The sequence below is a fragment of the Physcomitrium patens genome, chromosome 3 (assembly GCF_059467195.1).
Source record: "Physcomitrium patens ecotype Gransden chromosome 3, ASM5946719v1, whole genome shotgun sequence".
Lineage (NCBI taxonomy): Eukaryota > Viridiplantae > Streptophyta > Bryopsida > Funariales > Funariaceae > Physcomitrium > Physcomitrium patens.
The window spans coordinates 14,000,020-14,019,512 of record NC_143412.1 but is presented as its reverse complement, the minus strand read 5'-3'; the positions used below and the strand labels follow the sequence as shown (position 1 = coordinate 14,019,512).

Below are 19,493 nucleotides of genomic sequence, written 5' to 3'. Positions count from 1 at the left end.
CCTCATTGTATAGGCTTCTGAAGATAAATAAAGATAATATTTCTAAGTACTTACAAAACAAAAACTAATAACCAATTAAAAACTATTTTCATTAGTGTGTGACTCTTGAGCCACAGTATATTTTATTCACCCACCTTCACATTCCATGCACATCCATGTTCAACTTTGCTCACAAACATGAAACATATCTAAAAAGTCTAATTAAAAAAATAAAACAAAACAAAACCCAAGAGTAGTTATTATTTAGTGTTCTTTAGTTATCAACCACACATGTATATATAGGGATGTTAAATAGACCCATGCTTTTACTAAATAGACCTGTTATTCATGAAAAATATGGTAATCATGATGAATGTGGTTGGTTTTTATTGGTTGCAGATGTAGTAATGGAGAAATGAATCCTGAAAATATTATTTTGTTTTCACAATGGCTAGGATGGATGAGTTGACTCAGTAATAAATTTGGGTCTATTTAACATTCCTGTATATATATATATATATATATATAACACATATGGTTCATTCTAGAGGACATTGGGAGAATCATATGCACCCATACACTCACTCATGCATTGATTGATTGATGGGCTCTTTCCTTTTGTCAAACTCTGGGTTGAGCATGAATCAATGTATATTTTTCTGTCATTTTTCTTTCTTTCTTTCTTTCCGGTTCTATTGGGGGAGGGAGGGGGGACCCAGATGACTTTCATTGCCACTCCTTGAAAAAGAAAAGGTAGGGCAGTTTTAGGGTTTGCACACCCAACCCAATTATTCAACGACCTTCCAAAACCAGCCACCAAGGGTGGGTGCAGGCTCAACGCGGTTGTGGGGTCTCCTTCTCCCGACCTCGGGAATAGCGCTCCCCCCCTAAACCGTAGCTCAGGGGAGCCTTTAGCCGACCCAAGGGCCATCGGAATGGGAACCAGCGATCCCGCAGCCCGTTCCTCATGGTTCCCCGAAGTTCCGCAAGGTGGGGAAGCATTTAATGAAAGAGGAATCCCGGGGTGTGCTAAAGCAAGGGGCGGTTGCACAAGAGCAGTGTTGATTTTTGCCCCTTTCTTTCACCATTGTTGATTTCTATTATATGGGTTTTGATTTAAAATACGGTTTGTTGTAATAAATGAGGGTTGCAATAATTATGGGAATCGATGCTAGAAAAAGGGAGAATGGTACTAACGTTAGGGCTTGGAGGTTGAGAACGGCCACGATGGATATAGTGTGTGAGTGTGTGGTCTCTGTTTTAGGGTACCAGTCAACCTTGGCTTTACTTTTGGTTCTTATTTTGAACGAGGTAGATGGGCTGAATGAATGTGTATTTTCATGGAATAATACTCGTGGATTGATGGATGAGTTATCAAGGTCCTTGACAACCCTTACAAATGTGATTGAGGGTGTTCGTTTTGATTTGTTCAATTTAATTATCATCAGAGTGAGTTACTCATTGTGTGTGTGTGTGTGTGCGTGTGTGTGTTTTTTTTTTCCTTAATTGTGCGGTTCATCTCTGAAAGAAACACATGTTTCTGCATGTGTTCTCAAAGAAAACCATAACTTGTTGTTTTACATAGTGCGCTGGATTTGTGTTGCGTGTTCAGAAATTATACAGATATCAAAAAGAAAGAATGTTCAATCCAAAATACATAAATATGTATGTGTATATGTGATTATTAATTTAGCAAAGTTTCCTTTAAGTAAACTCTGGAACAGACCATTGTTCTACTTGGAGTGCGGAGTTTTAATTTCATAGGCTTAAATCAAGTTCTAAAAACAGTTTATTCTATCCACCACAACATCAATCTTTATTATTCTGGCAAAACAGTCTCCAAATTAGGGTACTCTAGATGAATATGATTTCTGTATTTTTACTGATAAGGTGATGTTTGGGTACAAGGAGAAACCCTTGTTTATTGCCTCCGAAACTTAGAAGGCAGCTTTTAGAAACAAAAACCTTGCTTTATATAACCAGGCTAGTGGGTTTAAGCTCTGGTATTTTCACTTGGACTCATCATCCTCACCTCCCTTGCACTACCAAAAAAAAACGGGCATGCCAAATAGTTACAATTACATCTAAAAAAATTAATTTAGATTAACATCTTCTGCTCTCCACACCCCCAACTTCCACCCTCAAAAGAATCAGTGTTCAATAGTGTGAATCAAGTCAATCAAATAGACAACAGAATCCGATTAGATCACGGAATCGAATCTCACCAGCACCAGCAACTTGAATGAGCACCCATTTCTGGAATGGGACGTTGAGTTGTTTGCGTACAAAACCGTTCTGCCCTTGATTCCCCTAAAACGCGGCGCTTTAGCGATGGAATTGGAGATCAGTGCAGGAACTGCTAAGGCACTGGCTGTGCAGTTTCGTAGGTTCCATACTTTTGGAATTGGCAAGTTGCACTTGGCTTCTTGTCTGGTTAGATGCTGCACATTCAGAGCCTGATGCTTCAGACGAAGTGGGCTACTTTCTCCCTCATTGGTTTCGGAGCTCCGAACTATCTAGACATAGGCTTCGTTTTTTGTATGCTACATAGATATATATATATATATATATATATTTGCATAACTCCAACCTTCATCTAGCAGTCGTGATTCTGGCTGCTGTTGCATGTCTGCAGCAGTTGGGTGTTCCTTCATCGTGAGGTTTGAACAATTTCTTAGGCTCTTGGAACGAAGGAAAATTTCAAACATCGTGTGGATATTCTTCAAGGCAGATAGATTTGCCCGTATGAAGACTTCATGTTCCTGCTGCTTGAAATTTGAGCAAAAACAACAGATATTGAATGTAATCAATACTTTGAATCAAGCACAATCTGGCTAAGCGGCAAGGAGTCTAGAAAGGATTGCAACTCCCCGTCTCCCACTTAATATTCATTGCGTTCTTATGCAGAACCAAAATGCGACAGGAATGACTTGAAAATGGGAAGACAGCCCTTCTACTAGTCATTTTGCAACTCTCTGCGACATATCTGGAGCTCCACTTCAACACTTAAGGCAACGAAACAAAGTTTAACAGCGGATACATTGAAGGGAAATTAATGCCACAAAGAGGGTGCACACAAATGCAGATCATTGATTCAAGTACAATAGGTTCAGTACTTCACTTGGTTACAAGTATAAGACCTTTACTTGATTATGTTCACCTGATGCTGTTCTCGCGTGCCACTCGCAAAAACTTTCTATATCACCGTTGTTACCGTAAAAGTCTCTAGCACCCTCACCATTCCTCTAACATTCCGAAGCAAAATGCTGACCTAGCTCAAAAACCTAGGCAAAGCAATTGCAGACACACAATGCACTCAAAACGCTGGAGCTCGAAAGTGTGAAAATATCTATCTATCTATCTATCTATCTATCTATCTATATATGTATAAACCAGGTTTACCTTAAACCCTAAACCAGGCCTAAGGTAGAACAGAAGCCATTCCTCATGTACCCAATAATCATAATGGTCCTCCATCAACAAAGCTCGTTGTTGATAGAATATACATGAACAGCTATCCAAATCACATTGCACACAGTTATATATACATACACACTCGATGATATGCAGACACGGATATTGTATCTATCACTCTCTCTCGACATATATTTACACACACAAACACAAACACAGGCACAATGATCTAGATCTGTTTTTAGTGTATTAGTGAAGTATCTCGTGCAAGGGAAGGTGAGTCATTTTGTTAACAGTTTGTTTGATCAGATCCACACAGATCCTGTGGCACACATTGTAAGTTGACATTGTTCATTGAAGTCAAGGTTTTGTTGTACAGAACCAAGTATTCATCTTGATCCAGTGTTCCTGTAACTTGATTCTAAGTCCAAAATTTTCCAAGGAATGTGATCACTTCCGTCACACTATGGATTTGCGGATAAGCAAATGATACAAACTGATGATGATCTGAAGTTGCATATTGATTCTAAGAAAAAAATATATTTTTTCAGCAGGAGTAGAGTAGGTCACTGAAGGTTGCTTTTGAATCCAGTTGTTTCAATGGAACCACTGTAAACTTCATCTCAAAAGAAAGTTACACGTATCTTCCACATACATTTGTCTGATGTCGAGGTTTCTGTATGCATCTTTTTGCATGGCAATTTTGCTTCGAGCAAAATGTGAGTATATGTACATACATGTTCTTTTGAAAAAACTGTACAGAAAGAGGTAAATATCTTTCTTAATGTTAAAATAATGTCATTGAAATTCCTAAATATTAATGCTGGAAGAAAAAAACTGGAATCTAAGTGTGGTTGAAGTTCAAATTGGAATTAAAGACCCCCAACTAAATCAACAAACAAAGACAAGATAATGTAATATAAATAACATATAATCTAAGGTAATAATTTCACAAAAATAAAGGTAGTGAAATATACTTTAAGAACAAGATTGAGGATAGTAATAAATGTATAACTGTAAGTGTGTTTTGCATTATGCATATATACACATACATAAACATAAGCATAAAAATTCTTCTTTTTTATTACAATATATATTAATTAAATATACTCCAAAAGACTATATATATATATATATATATATATATATATATATCTTGGTTTTGCATAAAATTTCTTGGTTTTAATGTAGTATTTAATCAAAAGAGATTTAAATTTTTATTTTTTAAAAAATTCCATTGCTCAAATGTAGTTTGCAATTTGAAATTGACAAAAAAAACAAAAAAAAACAAGAAAAAAAAAACAACAACAACAACAACAACAACAATTATAGAAATACATGTTATATAAGTAATGCATCAAATGAGTTTTTATTAATATTTCTTAAATTCAAAAATAAATTATCAACATTTGCAACTATCTTAAATATAGTTATAGGAAGAAAAATTAGTAGCTACAATAGTAATGATAAATATCATTTAAAAATTAAAAATTAAAACATGTTTAATAGTCTTATAAATCTATGTCAAATGCTCTAAAAAAATGGAATTCAAAAACTAAAATATATATATATATATATATATATATATATATTCCAACAATATGAAGAATGATATTGTATGGCTTAAAAATAAAACAAAACAACCAATTTTTTTAAAAATTAAAACTAAATCACAAGACATGTAAATTAATGATGACTTTATATTAGACTTATAAGAGAACAATAAAACTAGTTAGAGAAAAAGAGCGCAATTAATTTATTGCTTCAAAAATCTTCATCAAACATTAATTTGTAATTTTTTAAGATTTTGTGTTGTGTTTAAAAAAAAATAATATAAAAAAACCTCCAAAATTGAATAAATCTTAATTTTAAAGTTTTAAAGGGGTTTTAAACTGTATCATTATTAGAAACAATCTAAGTATATTAAATAAAATCTAACTAAAAAAATATTAGTATATTAAATATAAAAATAGATTCCAATTTTTAAAAATCTAAGTATATTAAATATAAAAAACAAATTTAACACATTTAAGACAAATTTAAAACATTAGGAGAAGTTAGATGAGGACAATTCGTGGACAATATTTTTTTATGAATGACATAATCCCATCATAAATCCCACCAAATAATACAACTTGTTAAGAAAAAGCATAAAGATAAAGCAAAACTTGTAAAAAAATATTAATAATAAAGACCTATAGAGCCAAATAAAATTGTCTATAATATTTTACTAAATTTAGACTTATATATGATAAAAATGTTATCTATTAGTATCAAATCAATTTACATTAAAAATTTAATGAGTCGTTCATGACTATACTCTCTACAAGAAAAGGAAAGGAAAGGAAAAAAAAAAAAAAAAAAAAAATCATCATGTGTTTGAGGCTCACTTTTGTAACAATTCAAGATGCAATATTTATTATTGTTGCACACTTTGGAGTAGCAGACACAACAACCAACTGCCACTCAATCTAAACCCACATTACCAATATTCACAAACAAACATGATGATGAAGAAGAAGGAGAAGAAGCCTCGGTAAATTTCTTAACAAAACAATCTCGAAGGTCTGATTTGCGTGGTTTCTGCACTCCAGAAAACTGGCTGTTGTTGTTGTTGTTGTTTCCATGTGCATCGAGGCGAGGGGGATGTGTGGGACACAGCGTTTGTAAGTGTTCAGGGCCTCTGACGCACAAATGGCAGCCATGAAATCCAATTGCAGTTGGATATGGAGTGTGGAATGGTTTTGCAAAAAAAGAGATATTACAGCCTTGTGAGCCGGGTGATTTTGCTGAAGAATTTCTCCTGCCGACCTGGAGGCCAAATCATGGTTATCCTATTCCATACATGTCATAAGAAATCATTTGACAACTTGGTGGGCATCACAATCAGATTCACAATATGTGAGCGAAGGTCGGCGCGACTTCTGCCGTAACTCGCCCCTGTGAACAGTCATTACTTGCCGGTTGTTAGGAACCGAGGAACGTGCATTGTCAACCTTATCGAATACTTCTTTTATTCTGTGATCGAACTCTTGATGATGAGACGTCTTTTTGCTGCACAGGTTGTGTAGCACACTGCTCCTGAATCATGTGTAGGAGTTTACAAAATTTGATGATTTGCGCTGGTTCCGTCGGAGATCTTCACGGAAGGTATTCATACAAGCCACCACGTAAGTATTCCCAATTGATGCTCGAGTTTGAGGTTAAGACACTGCAATTGTTTGCTGCGAAATCAATTTGCTAATTAACAAAATCTTTTGCCAACATTCTGCGGCGTAATATCACGCCTCTTGCACAAGTCAATTGTTCGGACATTTTTCCCGCAGGCAATAGACTTTTTCAGGGTATTTCTCATAATCCAAGCTTTGTTTTTAAATTTACACTCGTGCTTCGGGCGGCAAAAATAGCTCTTCCAAGTGCACAGCCGCGACTTCGCGTTCACTCTATATCAGGTTATACAATTTACAACAAGGGGATAATGAACCCCAAGGAATGGCTCAGGTTCTAATGCTTATCACCAGCACTGATCGGTCTCCCAATTGCGTCCCTTAAATGAAAAATTGCTGGAGGAAAACGAATCGTTGCTGGAAATTGGAGAAGAAGTGAAACCCCAAGAAGGAGTAGAGTAAGTTATCTCTTCCATCCCGCTATATGAGATGGGCCTTCTATTGATGAAACCGCCAGACTGAAAAGTTTGCATGGAAAGTGTCAAGTCGTAAGCCGCTCTCAATTGCTGATCAGCGAGTATTGAGTAAGTTTGTTGCACTTCCAAGAAGGCCTTAGTGGCTTCCATTTTCTGTTCCTCTGGAACAACGTCGGGATGTAGCCGGCGAGCCGCCAGCCTGTAGGCAGCTTTAATTTCTCTAGGAGATGCCGTTTTGCTCACGCCTAAGAGATCGTACAAGTTCTTAGTGACAACCCCAGAAACAAACCTTGTCCTGACATTTTCCTCTGTGGCCGCGTACGCTCGAGCTCCTGGAGTAGGTCCGCAAGACGAAGGTTCTCGAGGAGAAGATGCGGTAGCAATCCTTTGCCCACCGTAGTGCGAAGCTGAGCTGCACCAAAAGATCGGACTATCGCATCCTGAACTCGCCGGCGATGAAGGCGAACTAAGGCCCCCATCTTTCACAAAGGAAGAAAGTCCTGCGACATTCAATGACATGACAGCTCTTGCCATTGCTACGCCACAATCTTCCTCTTAAACAAACTCCTTTTTCTTCTCCAAAATATCACTAACAAATTCTCCTCTCAGTTCTCACAATGCAAAACTCTTCGCAACACGTTCTCTCCCTCGATGTTAAAATCGTAAAATAAAACCTATCGAGCTCACAAACCCTAGGTTCCTTCCCTTCGACAGCCTCAAATTTCTCTCCGCAGTTAGTAATATGACTCCTCCTCAAGTTCCTTTCCTTCCTTCCGTCCACGATTCGCTGTCCCAAGGCCACTTAAGGATCAATCCTTGCGTCCTTCCTTCCGTGCTTCCTTCCATGCATGATAACAAATGAATGTGCCCTGAGCCTCCGGGACACTCTCTATTTATACCTCTTGTTCAGCATCGAGCTTCTTTTTTTTCTTCTTCGGAGCTGCCCCTGCCCTGCTGTGACGAAGTACGTTCTCCTTCCTTCCATCTTCCTCAGTAACGTCCACACGCTCCTCGCGGTCACCCACGCCCACGGGTCGGTGTTGGACCCCACCAAAGTAGGGCTGGTGGGCTCCGAGTTGAAGTGGTGGTCTCAGGGAGAGAGGGCTGACTCGGACAAGCCCAGCCAAGTTCGGAGCCATTCATTTGCCTTGAGCTGACGCAGACAATCCAGCTCGGAGCCATTCCTTTTTGCGGGGCTTACTTGGACGAGTTCCCCCGACATCCGCACTTCGGGAACTCATGGGAACTCATGGGAACGAACGGTCACCAGTTGCAAGGAAAAGGGATGCTATTTCCGTGAACAAGTGGGCCAACTGACGGACTAAAGGCGAGTTGGCTCCAGTACCTTATGAGGTGTTTTGTGGGTATGTGTATACTCTCACACATGTATATATGTATATATATATATATATATATATATATGTGTGTGTGTGGGTGTATTATTTACTAAGGCATAATATGAATGAACAAGAAAATTAAGAGTTGTGGTTTGATCAAACTCTCGAACTTTCATTTTCTGTCCTAAGACAGAGGTTCTTGTATGGGCGGGGGAAAAAATAATAATAAAATTTAGATTCTGATAAAATTTGGTAAAATTTGATAAGTACAGGAATGAAGTACAGGAAAATTATATTCGGTGTTAAGCAAATTCGTGCTCCAGGGACTCGTTTTTCTCAACTCGTTTTACTTTTATGTTTCTTGTGAGTACTGTCATTTTCAATTTAATAAACAATCCATTCAAACACTTTTTTCATTTGCTACGTGTTGTCCTTAGAGGTGTAAAAAATATCCCAAAAGGGTACCTGTTAAGATACGATCTTCTGCGGCACAAATTTCAGTGCGACTCCCAAGTTTTGATTCTTCTAGAGAAAAAGGAACGTGCGTTGAAAATCTTGGCACCAGTGTACAAGGATTTGGTGAACAATCAGCATTCCCCTTTTAACTTCGAGAAGGACACCTGTATAAACAATGCCATTAAACAACGAATGAGAATGCATTATTTTTTATTAAAATAAACTCTTGGTGTCAAGTGGGTCATCATTCACTCCAGTAATAGAAATAATGTTTGGGCATGCTCGGAACTTGAGGCCAATTGTTGAAAGATGCGACATTGACACATAAGTAAGAGAGGAGAATAGTAATATCAACAACAACAAAATTAATAAACACAAGATTTCCTTTGCCCTCCGCCACTTGTGTTCCACGAAAATAAAATCTGCAGGACGTAATTTGTGGCAGAATCGGAACATGGTGTTGTGGGAACAAAAGTTGGCCACAGATTGGATATTGAGAAGGTTGTGGCTCATGTTGTACTCTATCCACCAAAATCAACTTGCACTATTTGTATATCAATTATACAATTTGAAAATGAAAAGCAACATGCTTAAAAAACGCATTTGTATCCCATACTACAGATAAAGTCAAATTATTGAAAAATATAGTATGATATGTGGTTTCAACAGCATAGTGTAATTGAAAACACAAGTCACACATCTTGATATTTGATTTTCAAGGACGATGAAAAAAAAACACTATTTTCTATAACAAAAGAGCTATCGTTTCCAATCAAGCAAACCAGATATTTTACAACCATGATCGGTGCTAGCAGTTGTCACTTTCTCACACATCCTTTGATGGTTTAAAAGTTATTTCAGGTGACAAATTTATTTATGGATCCTTCAGAGAAACAAAAAAGAATGAATCCTACAGGAGCAAAAGGATAAAACTTGGTGACTGGACAAGATGTCGAAAAAGGGCTTCCTCAGCATCCTTAATTCCTCTTATCCAAGTATGATGGCAGCGTGGACCCAGGTCCTAACAAAAGGGAACCCCACTTATCCACCCAATTCCTTCACAAATATCAATCTGCCACGTCGGTGATATGACCGAATTGCCCCACTTTGCCATGTGGCCGCCACGTTAGATAGGACCCAAGTAATCCACATTCAACGTCTTATCTTGGGTCTTGAGTAGGTCAACAAACACTGGCATTGTGTGATGTGTGGTGATGTCATCTGGAAAATTCTGTCCTCTGTACAATCTCAAAAAACATACACACACATTTATATGTATATATATGTATGTGTGTGTCGTGTGAGTTGATTCACGTGGCTAGTTAGTGTGTTTGTTTTCTGAAGAATTACTGTTTGCATGATTACAAAAAGTATTTTGCTGCACTTTGTAGGTATTCATGGTTCAGAGGTGTTACACGCAATAGGAACCACAAGAGCACTCGTTGTGGAATTGCTTCTGGAGACAAAGGAAATTCATGGAGACTGGGCAATGGGGGGGGGGGGACTGTCCTTGGAGGAGCTGAAACATTCCTGTGAGTTTCCTGTGCCAGAACTGTGGGACACAAAGACAAGGAGATTCTATGGGTTTTGGGGAGCACCAGTTCTGTGCAGAATTTGTTCCCCTCTCATGAGCTGCTTCTCTCTCCCCTTATGGGTGGGTCCCCTACTACTTTGGCCCCTTTGCTTTGGGTTGTGTTGCTTCTCTCCCTCATGAATGTGGTGCTGGAAGAATGTTCTATACTATTCTCAGTGGCAAGCATGTATAGGCCTGGTACTGTATGAAGCTTTTCCTTGGGGATTGGTGAAATCATTGGTCACACTCTCAACATAAAAAAGACAAAACGAAAGAGCCAGTTGCAGGCTTCCAGCTTTTTTAACAGGGAAACAAAATATGAGAAAATGTTGAAAGGAAATTTTACTGGCCACTTGCCCTTCACATCCAACTGTTAGTGGATGTGAAGCCTAATTTTAACTAATTCAACATGCCACAAAATAAAACAATACAAAACCTTGTTGGTATCATGGATGCCAAATGAGGACACTCAAGTGCAAATGCAATCTCATTAAATACATACACCGCTAACTGCTTTGCTTTGTTTTGTCGCAAGTCTGTTGTGATTGTTTGAGATAATTGTACTCTCTTAGTTACTCTTTGTAAGAGAATAAATGATTTATTACTATAATTATCATTATTTATTGATTCAAAACTTCTATGGTTTGTCACTGAACAAATATTTAGTTAAACCAACTCTCAATATTAGTTATTTATCATAGCACTAAGACAAGTTGTTTATCACACTCTGGGAAATTGACACAAAATTTGAACTAGAAATTGGGATGAAAGCGAATGGGGGAAAGAATGAATGAACACAAAAAAGAATATTTCAGCAGTGAATTTGGACACATGAAGAACCTTGACAATCCATACAATGTCCCAAAACAAAAATATATATTCAAGGAGATTTCATCAAAAGGGAATCAGAGAAAATATGCACCACACATAGCGAGTCCAGAATTTCACACCCAATTATATTTCAATATGAGTTATTCCACAATAAATAATATTCGGTGTTATGAGTTTTGGGGTGATCATTCACAGGAGCACACTGTAAGCAACAATGATGGAATGAGACAGAACCATCTTCTCGCTCTCTCAGTGAACGTAATATCCAACCAGAGTACGATAAAGGCAAGAAGCTTCCCATTAATACCCCAATTGCTGGATAGGTTTTTGAAGGTTCTAGAAGTATGAGGAAGATGAGCTGGAAGAAGAGGAATGCCATGAGACACACAGCGTGACATGGCAGACGGTACTTCTTATTAATATAATTATGTGGAAATAAGGTGCCATGTCACTCACTCACTCACTCCCCTCCTTCCCATCCTACCAGGAGCCTCCTTCCTCCCCTCTCCCATCTTTGCTGTGGTCCCAACTGGCCCAAGCTTCACTGATGCCCAGCTGTCCACAGTTGATCACCTTCCATGTAGTAGTTGTAGTATGATATTATATATATATATATATATATATATAAAGCGTTGGAGAATGAGAAGGTTCTTGTTATTGTTCACTGTGAGGCAATATATGGAAAGCTTGAGGAGGAGGAGGGTACAGTTGGCAACTGCTGAGTCATGAAGGAGGGGCTCTGATGTGCATGGCACTTAAAAGGAGTGGAGGGGGAAGGGGGAGTTTCATGGGGACATGCAGAATTCCTTCACTCGCATCTGATGGTTCACTGTAATGTTGACGACCCACTTCCACATATTTGTTTGTTCATCCCCACCATCCATTGGGGTTTCTGAGTATGGAATGGTTTTTCATCCACTCACCAGTTAATTCATCCATCTATAATGGGTAAATTCGTTCTACTATCCAAAATCATTAGTTTTATTTGATTTGTGTGTATTGATGTTAGTTTAGATGTAAAGAAATTCTTAAAAATTCTTTAATATTCTACAATCTTATTTGGTCCTATTTTCAATGATTAATTTTATTTTTATTTTTTTGCTTTTTCTATTAATCTTCTTGACAAGGTTGTCTACTAAAAATGGTCTGTGATTAATAAATTTTTGATAACTTTAGAAATCTTTGAACATATTGATAGTCTTTGATTGTTCAAATTTTTCTTTACTATCGAGTGTTTTAATTTTTTAAGGTGTATAAAAAAATAAAAAAATAAAAAATGAAAAATCTTGATACAAAAAAATCTATTAGTTTATTTTTTGAAATTAATATATTATTTTCAAATCTTGTGTATAATCCTTTGATTTTGTAGTTTTTTCAACTTTAAAATGTACATAGAATTTGAATTTTTTTTAATTCCTGAAACTGATCAAAATATCATCTTAACAGATGGTTACAAATTTGATTATCTTTCTCTCAATAGATTATTTATTACAGAAGAATAGATTGTATAAATATTTATAAATCCCAATGACATGATATTGTATTCAATGAACTCTTGTGTTGAATATAATACTTACTTTTATTTGGTTGGCTTATTTAACTCCTATAATATTATGAGTACACATCAAATCAGTACTTGTAATTTTTTTTATTGTTTTCTCTGTTCCAATAATCTTTTAATTAATTGTATTATATATATATATATATATATATTATCAAAATGTTTGTTTAGGTTTTGATAATTGACACATATTTGTAGTATTTGATCTTTTCTTCTCAACATGTAGTGTTGCTACTAATTTTGAATGCTAGATATTAATTTTTAAAAGTACCATTAATTTATTCTTTTATTGATATAATTAATAACATGCAATAAATAGCTTCACATAAAAATTGTGTTTTTTTCTTGCAATTTGATAATGTGGCAAATCACATAGTTAATGCTTTAATACCGTGTCTATGTATTTTATTTTTCTATTATAATTATAATTATAATTAGTTTGTTTTATCTTTAGCAAATAATCACTAAAATAATTTAATAGGTGAAGTACTTAAATAAATTTCAAAAATTATAGTTTTTTGCATCAAAATCTTTTTTTTATGACTTCTTCTTATAAATGTATAATATAGCTCCATTTTTATTTTTTATTTTTATTTCAAAATTAATATATTTCTGAAAGTTTTTTTTTTTTTGTTTTTTTGAAAGATGCTAGCTGACATTGTAGACAATATATAATGTCGAATTAATTTTAATTACTACCAAAATTTACCTTTATTTTGCAAAATAAAATTATTGCTAAATATTATTCCCTAGTGACTTTAACATGCTATATTATAATATGATTGCTTTCTAAAAATATCAATGAAGATTCAAAAGCTCTAAATAAAATCCATGTATAGGTTTTATAGATTTTTGGTATACATTAATAATGAATAGATTAAGTTTAGTCAACAATCATTTTTTTGGTGTTTTATAAATTTATGAGAGATGTATATGCTTCTTGAGTTTGAATTACATTAATAGTGCAATTAGAAAGATATCTTATCATATATACATGAAGGTATGAGAAGTTGGGGATTTAAGGTTGTTTGGAATTTCTTAGATATCTAAAGATCTCCGCATTAGAGAAAGTTGGAGTATTTAGTGCTAATAAAATATATCATATCAAACTCAATAGCAAGTTTAAATAGAAGCACCATATTGGAATTTGAAAAAAATCTTTCAATATAATTTGTGAATTGTCTAAAACCACTACAATGTTTTTAAAACACATTTGCTATGACAACTTGATAGTGATTTTTTATACTTACAAAATTTGTTTTTAAATGTCGATTTTGAGCATGCTAATTTGCTCCCTTAAAAATATTCTAATAGTCTTAAAAGATAAATAATCCACTCAATTTTGAAATATCCTATTGAAATGCTTTTTTAGAAGAAATGGTTGCTTCTCTGAGAGTAATTTTTTATAATTTGAATATCAGATGTAAAATATGTTATAATACTAAAGTAAAAACTAGTATAAGTATTGATAAGTGCAAAATGATTTATTATAATCCTTATTTTAATAGTTCAAAAGTATATATTTTTTAAAATAGAAAAAAATTACTAGGATTTTTTGACATGCATATCCACTTATAACAAAATTTATAAATAAATACTTCTTTCACTTGTAAATATGCTAATTGTTTTAATAACTGAAATTGATAAATCAATATCTATGGTTTTGAAGATTGGTTGACTTACTTCAATTCTTTTTGAAATTATATAATAACAGAAAAATTGTATTTCTAATATTAACATATAATTAAACTAATCTTACTTCCAAAACAAAAAAATATGTATTTATATATCTTTTATCAAAATTTAGTTAAATCAAAATATTTAATTTAATTTAAAAGTAAAATTTGAAAGTCATGTGTTAAAATATCTTATACATTAACCAATTAAGCTGGTAGGTAAAACAAATTGTTAACTAATCAAATGGTAGGTCAACATTTGAAAGTCATGTGTTAAAATATCTTGTACATTAAGTAATTAAATGGTAGGCTATCTTGAAAATTAACTAATTAAAAACAATCAAACAATCAATGTCCACAATTACCTTAAGCAAAGATATGAAAACACACAAAGGTTGATGGGAAGAACATTGAAACATGCATTCTGACTTGATATTTTCAACTCTAATCCAAATATCTAAAAATGATTGATTATCCACAAACATAACATACTCAATATGAGAACCCGTTTTATGTACACGGAACTACAAGAAACCATTTCACAGAACACACATACATTGACTTAAGTTTCCCACACCTTCACTTGCAACCTAGTGCTTAAAAATACGTAAGGAAATTCTTCACCCACATGGCTTCTATCTTGTATTTCATGTAGCTTCTAGAGATTAACAACTCATAAACTAACTTTCTTTATACTCCTCAGACATCCTAGTAGATCACATAAGAATGACACCCTCCACATCAACCTTGTGAAATGAGAATCTCTGCTTAGGATTTAGGGTTTAGGGCTGCCCATTTTCTGTTGAATTCGCCAACTACAATCTGGAACCACGTAGAAGATGAAGATTCTGCGTAGCGAGCGATACAGACGTTGATCGCAAGTGGAATGCGTGCACATGAGAAACACGAGCAATGTTTTAGTGGCTGATTATGTAGTCATAATTATGAGCTTTTGCATGGTAGCATGTACCTAAAAACGATATCGACGCCGGTGGTGCTGTCGAGAATGTGTCAAGGATTCTGTGGTGCTGGTTGCTAACCTCACTAGTCCACATGACCTCTGAAACGTGTGCTCATATGCCAACTTGGGTCGTTTTCGTAATCGTGGTTGCAGGCGTCAGACGTGGGAGGTAGACAATGTAGGAGCTTTGGACAGGAGTACACATGGGACGGTGTTCTCAACCGGAAGCTAGATCTCCTCAGAATCATCTAACTCTTCTACTTAAGGTATGTTGCCCACGTGAATTCATATCAATTATGATCAGAATTAGGGTTTCAATTCGAAGCTGTTCTTTAATATTGCGGTTTAAGTTCTATTTAAGATTAGCATTATGTGGGTGCTTGGTTTTCAGTGCAGAGCAATTAAGGACATATTCACTGCTCGGGAGGATGGCGGGGACGTAGTTGAAAGCGGATTTTAGAGGATGTCTTATTTAGGGTTCAAGTGCGGCATTTTGAGAAGTCTATGTGATGATTCAGTGTGAGAATGGAGCGTGTCCTAGTGAGTTATGGACGTCGTACATCTTGACGGAAGAGGTCGATATCATGTGATGAAGCGTGAATCTCTTACCCGTTTCGCTCCTGACAAGCGGCTCGGTTTGTTTCTATGTAATTTGGGCTAATGGTTCTGTTGCTGCGCCCAATGCTATTTCGCAGATGGCTTCATCGACATGGCAGACCTTCTTCAGTTCTCGTGTCGTACCCACCTTACGCTTCGCTGTCGTCATTTCCTACTTTGCCCTCACTGTCCTCTTCTACATCCGCGCTCCATCTGCCGCAAGTCTTGAGGCGCCTGGATTCCCTCCTCTTCCTCCCCGCCATATGGAATCGGCGACCAACTATCGAAGCGTAGGTGTATTTGGGGACGCGATGATCGAGATGCTGGGTCCAACGGATGTGCCATTTACTATTTTCGTGCCTTCCCACGCTACATTCCTTGACGTTCCCATCTTTCGGAATCTTGAGGAGAAGGGCAAACAAGCAGATGTTCTTAAAACTGATTCTGATTCTTATATAATCATGTCTCACTTGCTGAGCTTCGGCACCGTGCCGAAGTCTATCCTCTCGAAGCTCATTCCTGTTGGCCAGGAAGTTGTGTATGAGTCTCTATCAGGTTCACTGGTGTCCGTGACGCGAGTTCCTGGGAGGGGTTTCTTGGTGAATAACCTGACTTGCATGGTGACAGACTTACACATAGGGCAGTTTGTAATTCACGTCCTGAATGGCTTTGTCATGGATTCTGAGTTTCAGCAATCTTTACTGCAAACCACAGATTCTTCCAACGAAGAGGATATCGATGAAGAAGCAGAAAAACAAGGGTTGAATGAGGAGGAGGAGGAGGTGGAGAATGTCATCGAGCAAAAGCATCAGAGCCATGATTGAGATATCTCTCACAGATCTTTTTCAAGTGGAGGCTCAGATTATTCTAGTGAACTTTGTTTGCGCCCAACTCAATTACTCTGCTCTAACTGAGCCTCGACTTCGAAGAGCTGTTAAAAACTAGAGCAGCACATTCCGGACGCAACTCCAGCCGGGACGCTTATGGAGACACATAAAGCGCAGCCAGTGACGATTCTTTTCCTCCATATGGGTCTGCAATCTGGTGCAGGAAATGGTACCTTGATGTACCTCTCTTGTGCGAGGATTTGGAATTTAGACGATGTGTGGCGTAAGCCTTTGTCCCAGCCACGTCGAACAGTACGAAAGGAAAACCAAAAGTCAAGGGCTCACGTAATGAAGGATAATTCAAAGAGCTTGTTTTTAGAGATTCCCAAGGCCTTGTTTTCTGCTCTCTGTTGCTGTTCAGCTGCGTATTATTCCAGCAAAACCCTAGACAGTTAGAAGTTAGTGTTACTGGCTGATTTTTTGTATTCTTTCTTTTTATATTTTTGTATTTTTACAACATGCTAAGATCAAACCACTTTGGGTTATAAAATTCATGACAATGATTGCTATAGTTTCCCTGCTATTGTTTAGATGGAGTTTGTCATTGTCCTTATTTGTTTTCTCTTGAGCTTGTGTAGGTTTCTTGTAATGTTAATTTTAACATCAAAGTATTGTTAGATGTAACGTTGTAGCTGTCGTTGAAGTGTGATTGTGATCAGAAGTTGTGACATATTTTGGTGCTTTGTCCTTTCACATTGTGACATTTTTACATTTTGAGGATTTCAAGTCATGCAAAGATACAGGTGTAGATATACTTTGTATTCAAATTTAAATGTTTGTTACATCGCTAAATCTTAAATCCAAAACAATAAGAGTAAAAAATTGATGGAAAGCAAATAGTTTAAAAAGAAGTTAAAAATGTGATTGATATGTTTTAAGATATATTTTAAAGGTTTTTAACAATCATATGACTTAGAAAACAAACATCTAATAATTCCTACAATAACTTTTTAGATGTCATGAAAGAGTTTAAATAGTCACTTGATGCATGTAAGAATACTTGTGTATTTAACTAATGCATGTAAAGTTTTGACAATTTCTCAAAAGAAGAATGTTAATAATTTTATATATTTGTAATGATTTCTATTTTCTTCTATTTTTTACATAATATAAATGTTTTGAAACTAAAAATATAATATAATCAATAATATTTTTTTGACTACATGTTGTTTTTTACAAACAAATTCATTTAAATGTGCGACTTTACTCAAGTTAATGTCAATAGCTAATTGTTAAAATTGAAATACACATATAAATGTTATCTTTTGTTTAGAAACATATCAAAGGACTACTCAAAATACATTTAAATTATAAATAATAAAATCATATTTCTTTAGAAATAATAAAAACCAAAAAAATGTATGCTTTATAAGTAAAGTTTGATAAATTTGACTTGTGATACTTGTGTTATATTAATTAACTTTATAATCTATTATTGTATTTATATTATAATTTTTTAAAATTTTATTCTTTTAACTATTATAGGATTGTTAAAATTACAAAATTATATAAAAAAAGATACAAAATCAATTTAGATGTGGATGGTAATTAATTATTACAATGATTTTAAACTTTATAAAATAAAATAAAAAAAACTTAATTTCAATAATGTTTTTAAATTCCATTGTTTTTCTATTGATTTTGTTAAATTATTAAGGGTGAAACTTAACCTATAAACAAAAATAGATGAATTCATAAAATAAAATACAAAATATTAAAATATTAAAATTTAAATGAATTTCTTTGCTAAAAGATAAACAAGTTAAAAAATCATTACATAGAAATATTTAAAAAATGTGGTGAAAAGACTAAATTTTGCATTTACATATATTAGACAATGCTTGGAGTTTTTTGTCTATTCTTCTTGTGATTTTTTTCTTTAAACTACTTAAAATTCTTATAAGATTTTTAAATGAATTCTTTATAATAATTTTGCTACTTAAATTATATAACATGTAATGTTAAGAAACTTTTGTAATATTTAAAAAAATATTCAAAAGAATCTGAGAAGAATATTGAAGATTTCAAAAGAACATAAAATTCTATGTCTATGATATCAAGTAGAATATCCAAATCCAACAATATATATATTGTAGTTAATATATTATTATTATTATTATATATGGTATACTGAATCTTTTATTTCAATCATTTAGATTTTTAAATATATAAAAATATAATATCTAAAATATTTTTTTATTTAAAAATTATTTATAAATATTAAAAGAAATTATATATATATATATATATATATATATATATTTTTAAATGTAATAATTTCTTTTATCCAAATATAGCTAAAAAATCAAACCAATGATCTATTAAAATATAAAATAAAATTAAGCATATAATACTCAATGAAATGAAATTATTTTTTTACATGTTAAACTCTTGTTTTTATCAATTTCATTGTTATTTTATAATGCTTTATAATATCTTCAATATACTTGCTTATTCAAATTATTTTAATGCTTCGTTCTTTCTACCAAATAATTTCTTATTATAGACTTCAAAATATCATCGACCTTTTGGCAATAGAATTTACTTATATTATATGTTATTATTATTATTATTATTA

The 19,493-nt window shown here is 34.5% G+C and overlaps 2 protein-coding genes and 1 long non-coding RNA gene across 4 annotated transcripts; 1 reads left to right on the top strand and 2 right to left on the bottom strand.

Annotated features, from left to right (window-relative positions):
- Positions 1-273: 273 nt before the first annotated feature.
- Positions 274-3,618, bottom strand: LOC149989520 (uncharacterized). Its single transcript, XR_016502137.1, has 3 exons — positions 2,570-3,618; positions 2,205-2,420; positions 274-2,021 (listed from the first exon to the last, which is right to left on the bottom strand). It is a non-coding gene; the product is annotated as an uncharacterized LOC149989520 (long non-coding RNA).
- A 2,992-nt stretch (positions 3,619-6,610) lies between these two features.
- LOC112280179 (uncharacterized) lies at positions 6,611-7,890 on the bottom strand. Its single transcript, XM_024515349.3, has one exon. It carries the CDS (start codon positions 7,568-7,570, stop codon positions 6,908-6,910), a length of 663 nt encoding a protein of 220 aa, XP_024371117.1. The 5' UTR covers positions 7,571-7,890; the 3' UTR covers positions 6,611-6,907.
- A 7,315-nt stretch (positions 7,891-15,205) lies between these two features.
- Positions 15,206-17,418, top strand: LOC112279468 (uncharacterized). 2 transcript variants are annotated; one of them, XM_024513931.3, is made up of 2 exons: positions 15,206-15,697; positions 16,127-17,418. In XM_024513931.3, exons 1-2 carry the CDS (start codon positions 15,635-15,637, stop codon positions 16,850-16,852), a joined length of 789 nt encoding a protein of 262 aa, XP_024369699.2. In that variant the 5' UTR covers positions 15,206-15,634; the 3' UTR covers positions 16,853-17,418. The 2 variants fall into 2 exon arrangements, with proteins under 2 accessions (XP_024369699.2, XP_090104988.1); XM_090248862.1 differs by having other exon boundaries at positions 15,233-15,697; positions 15,823-17,418.
- The last annotated feature ends 2,075 nt before the right edge of the window (positions 17,419-19,493 follow it).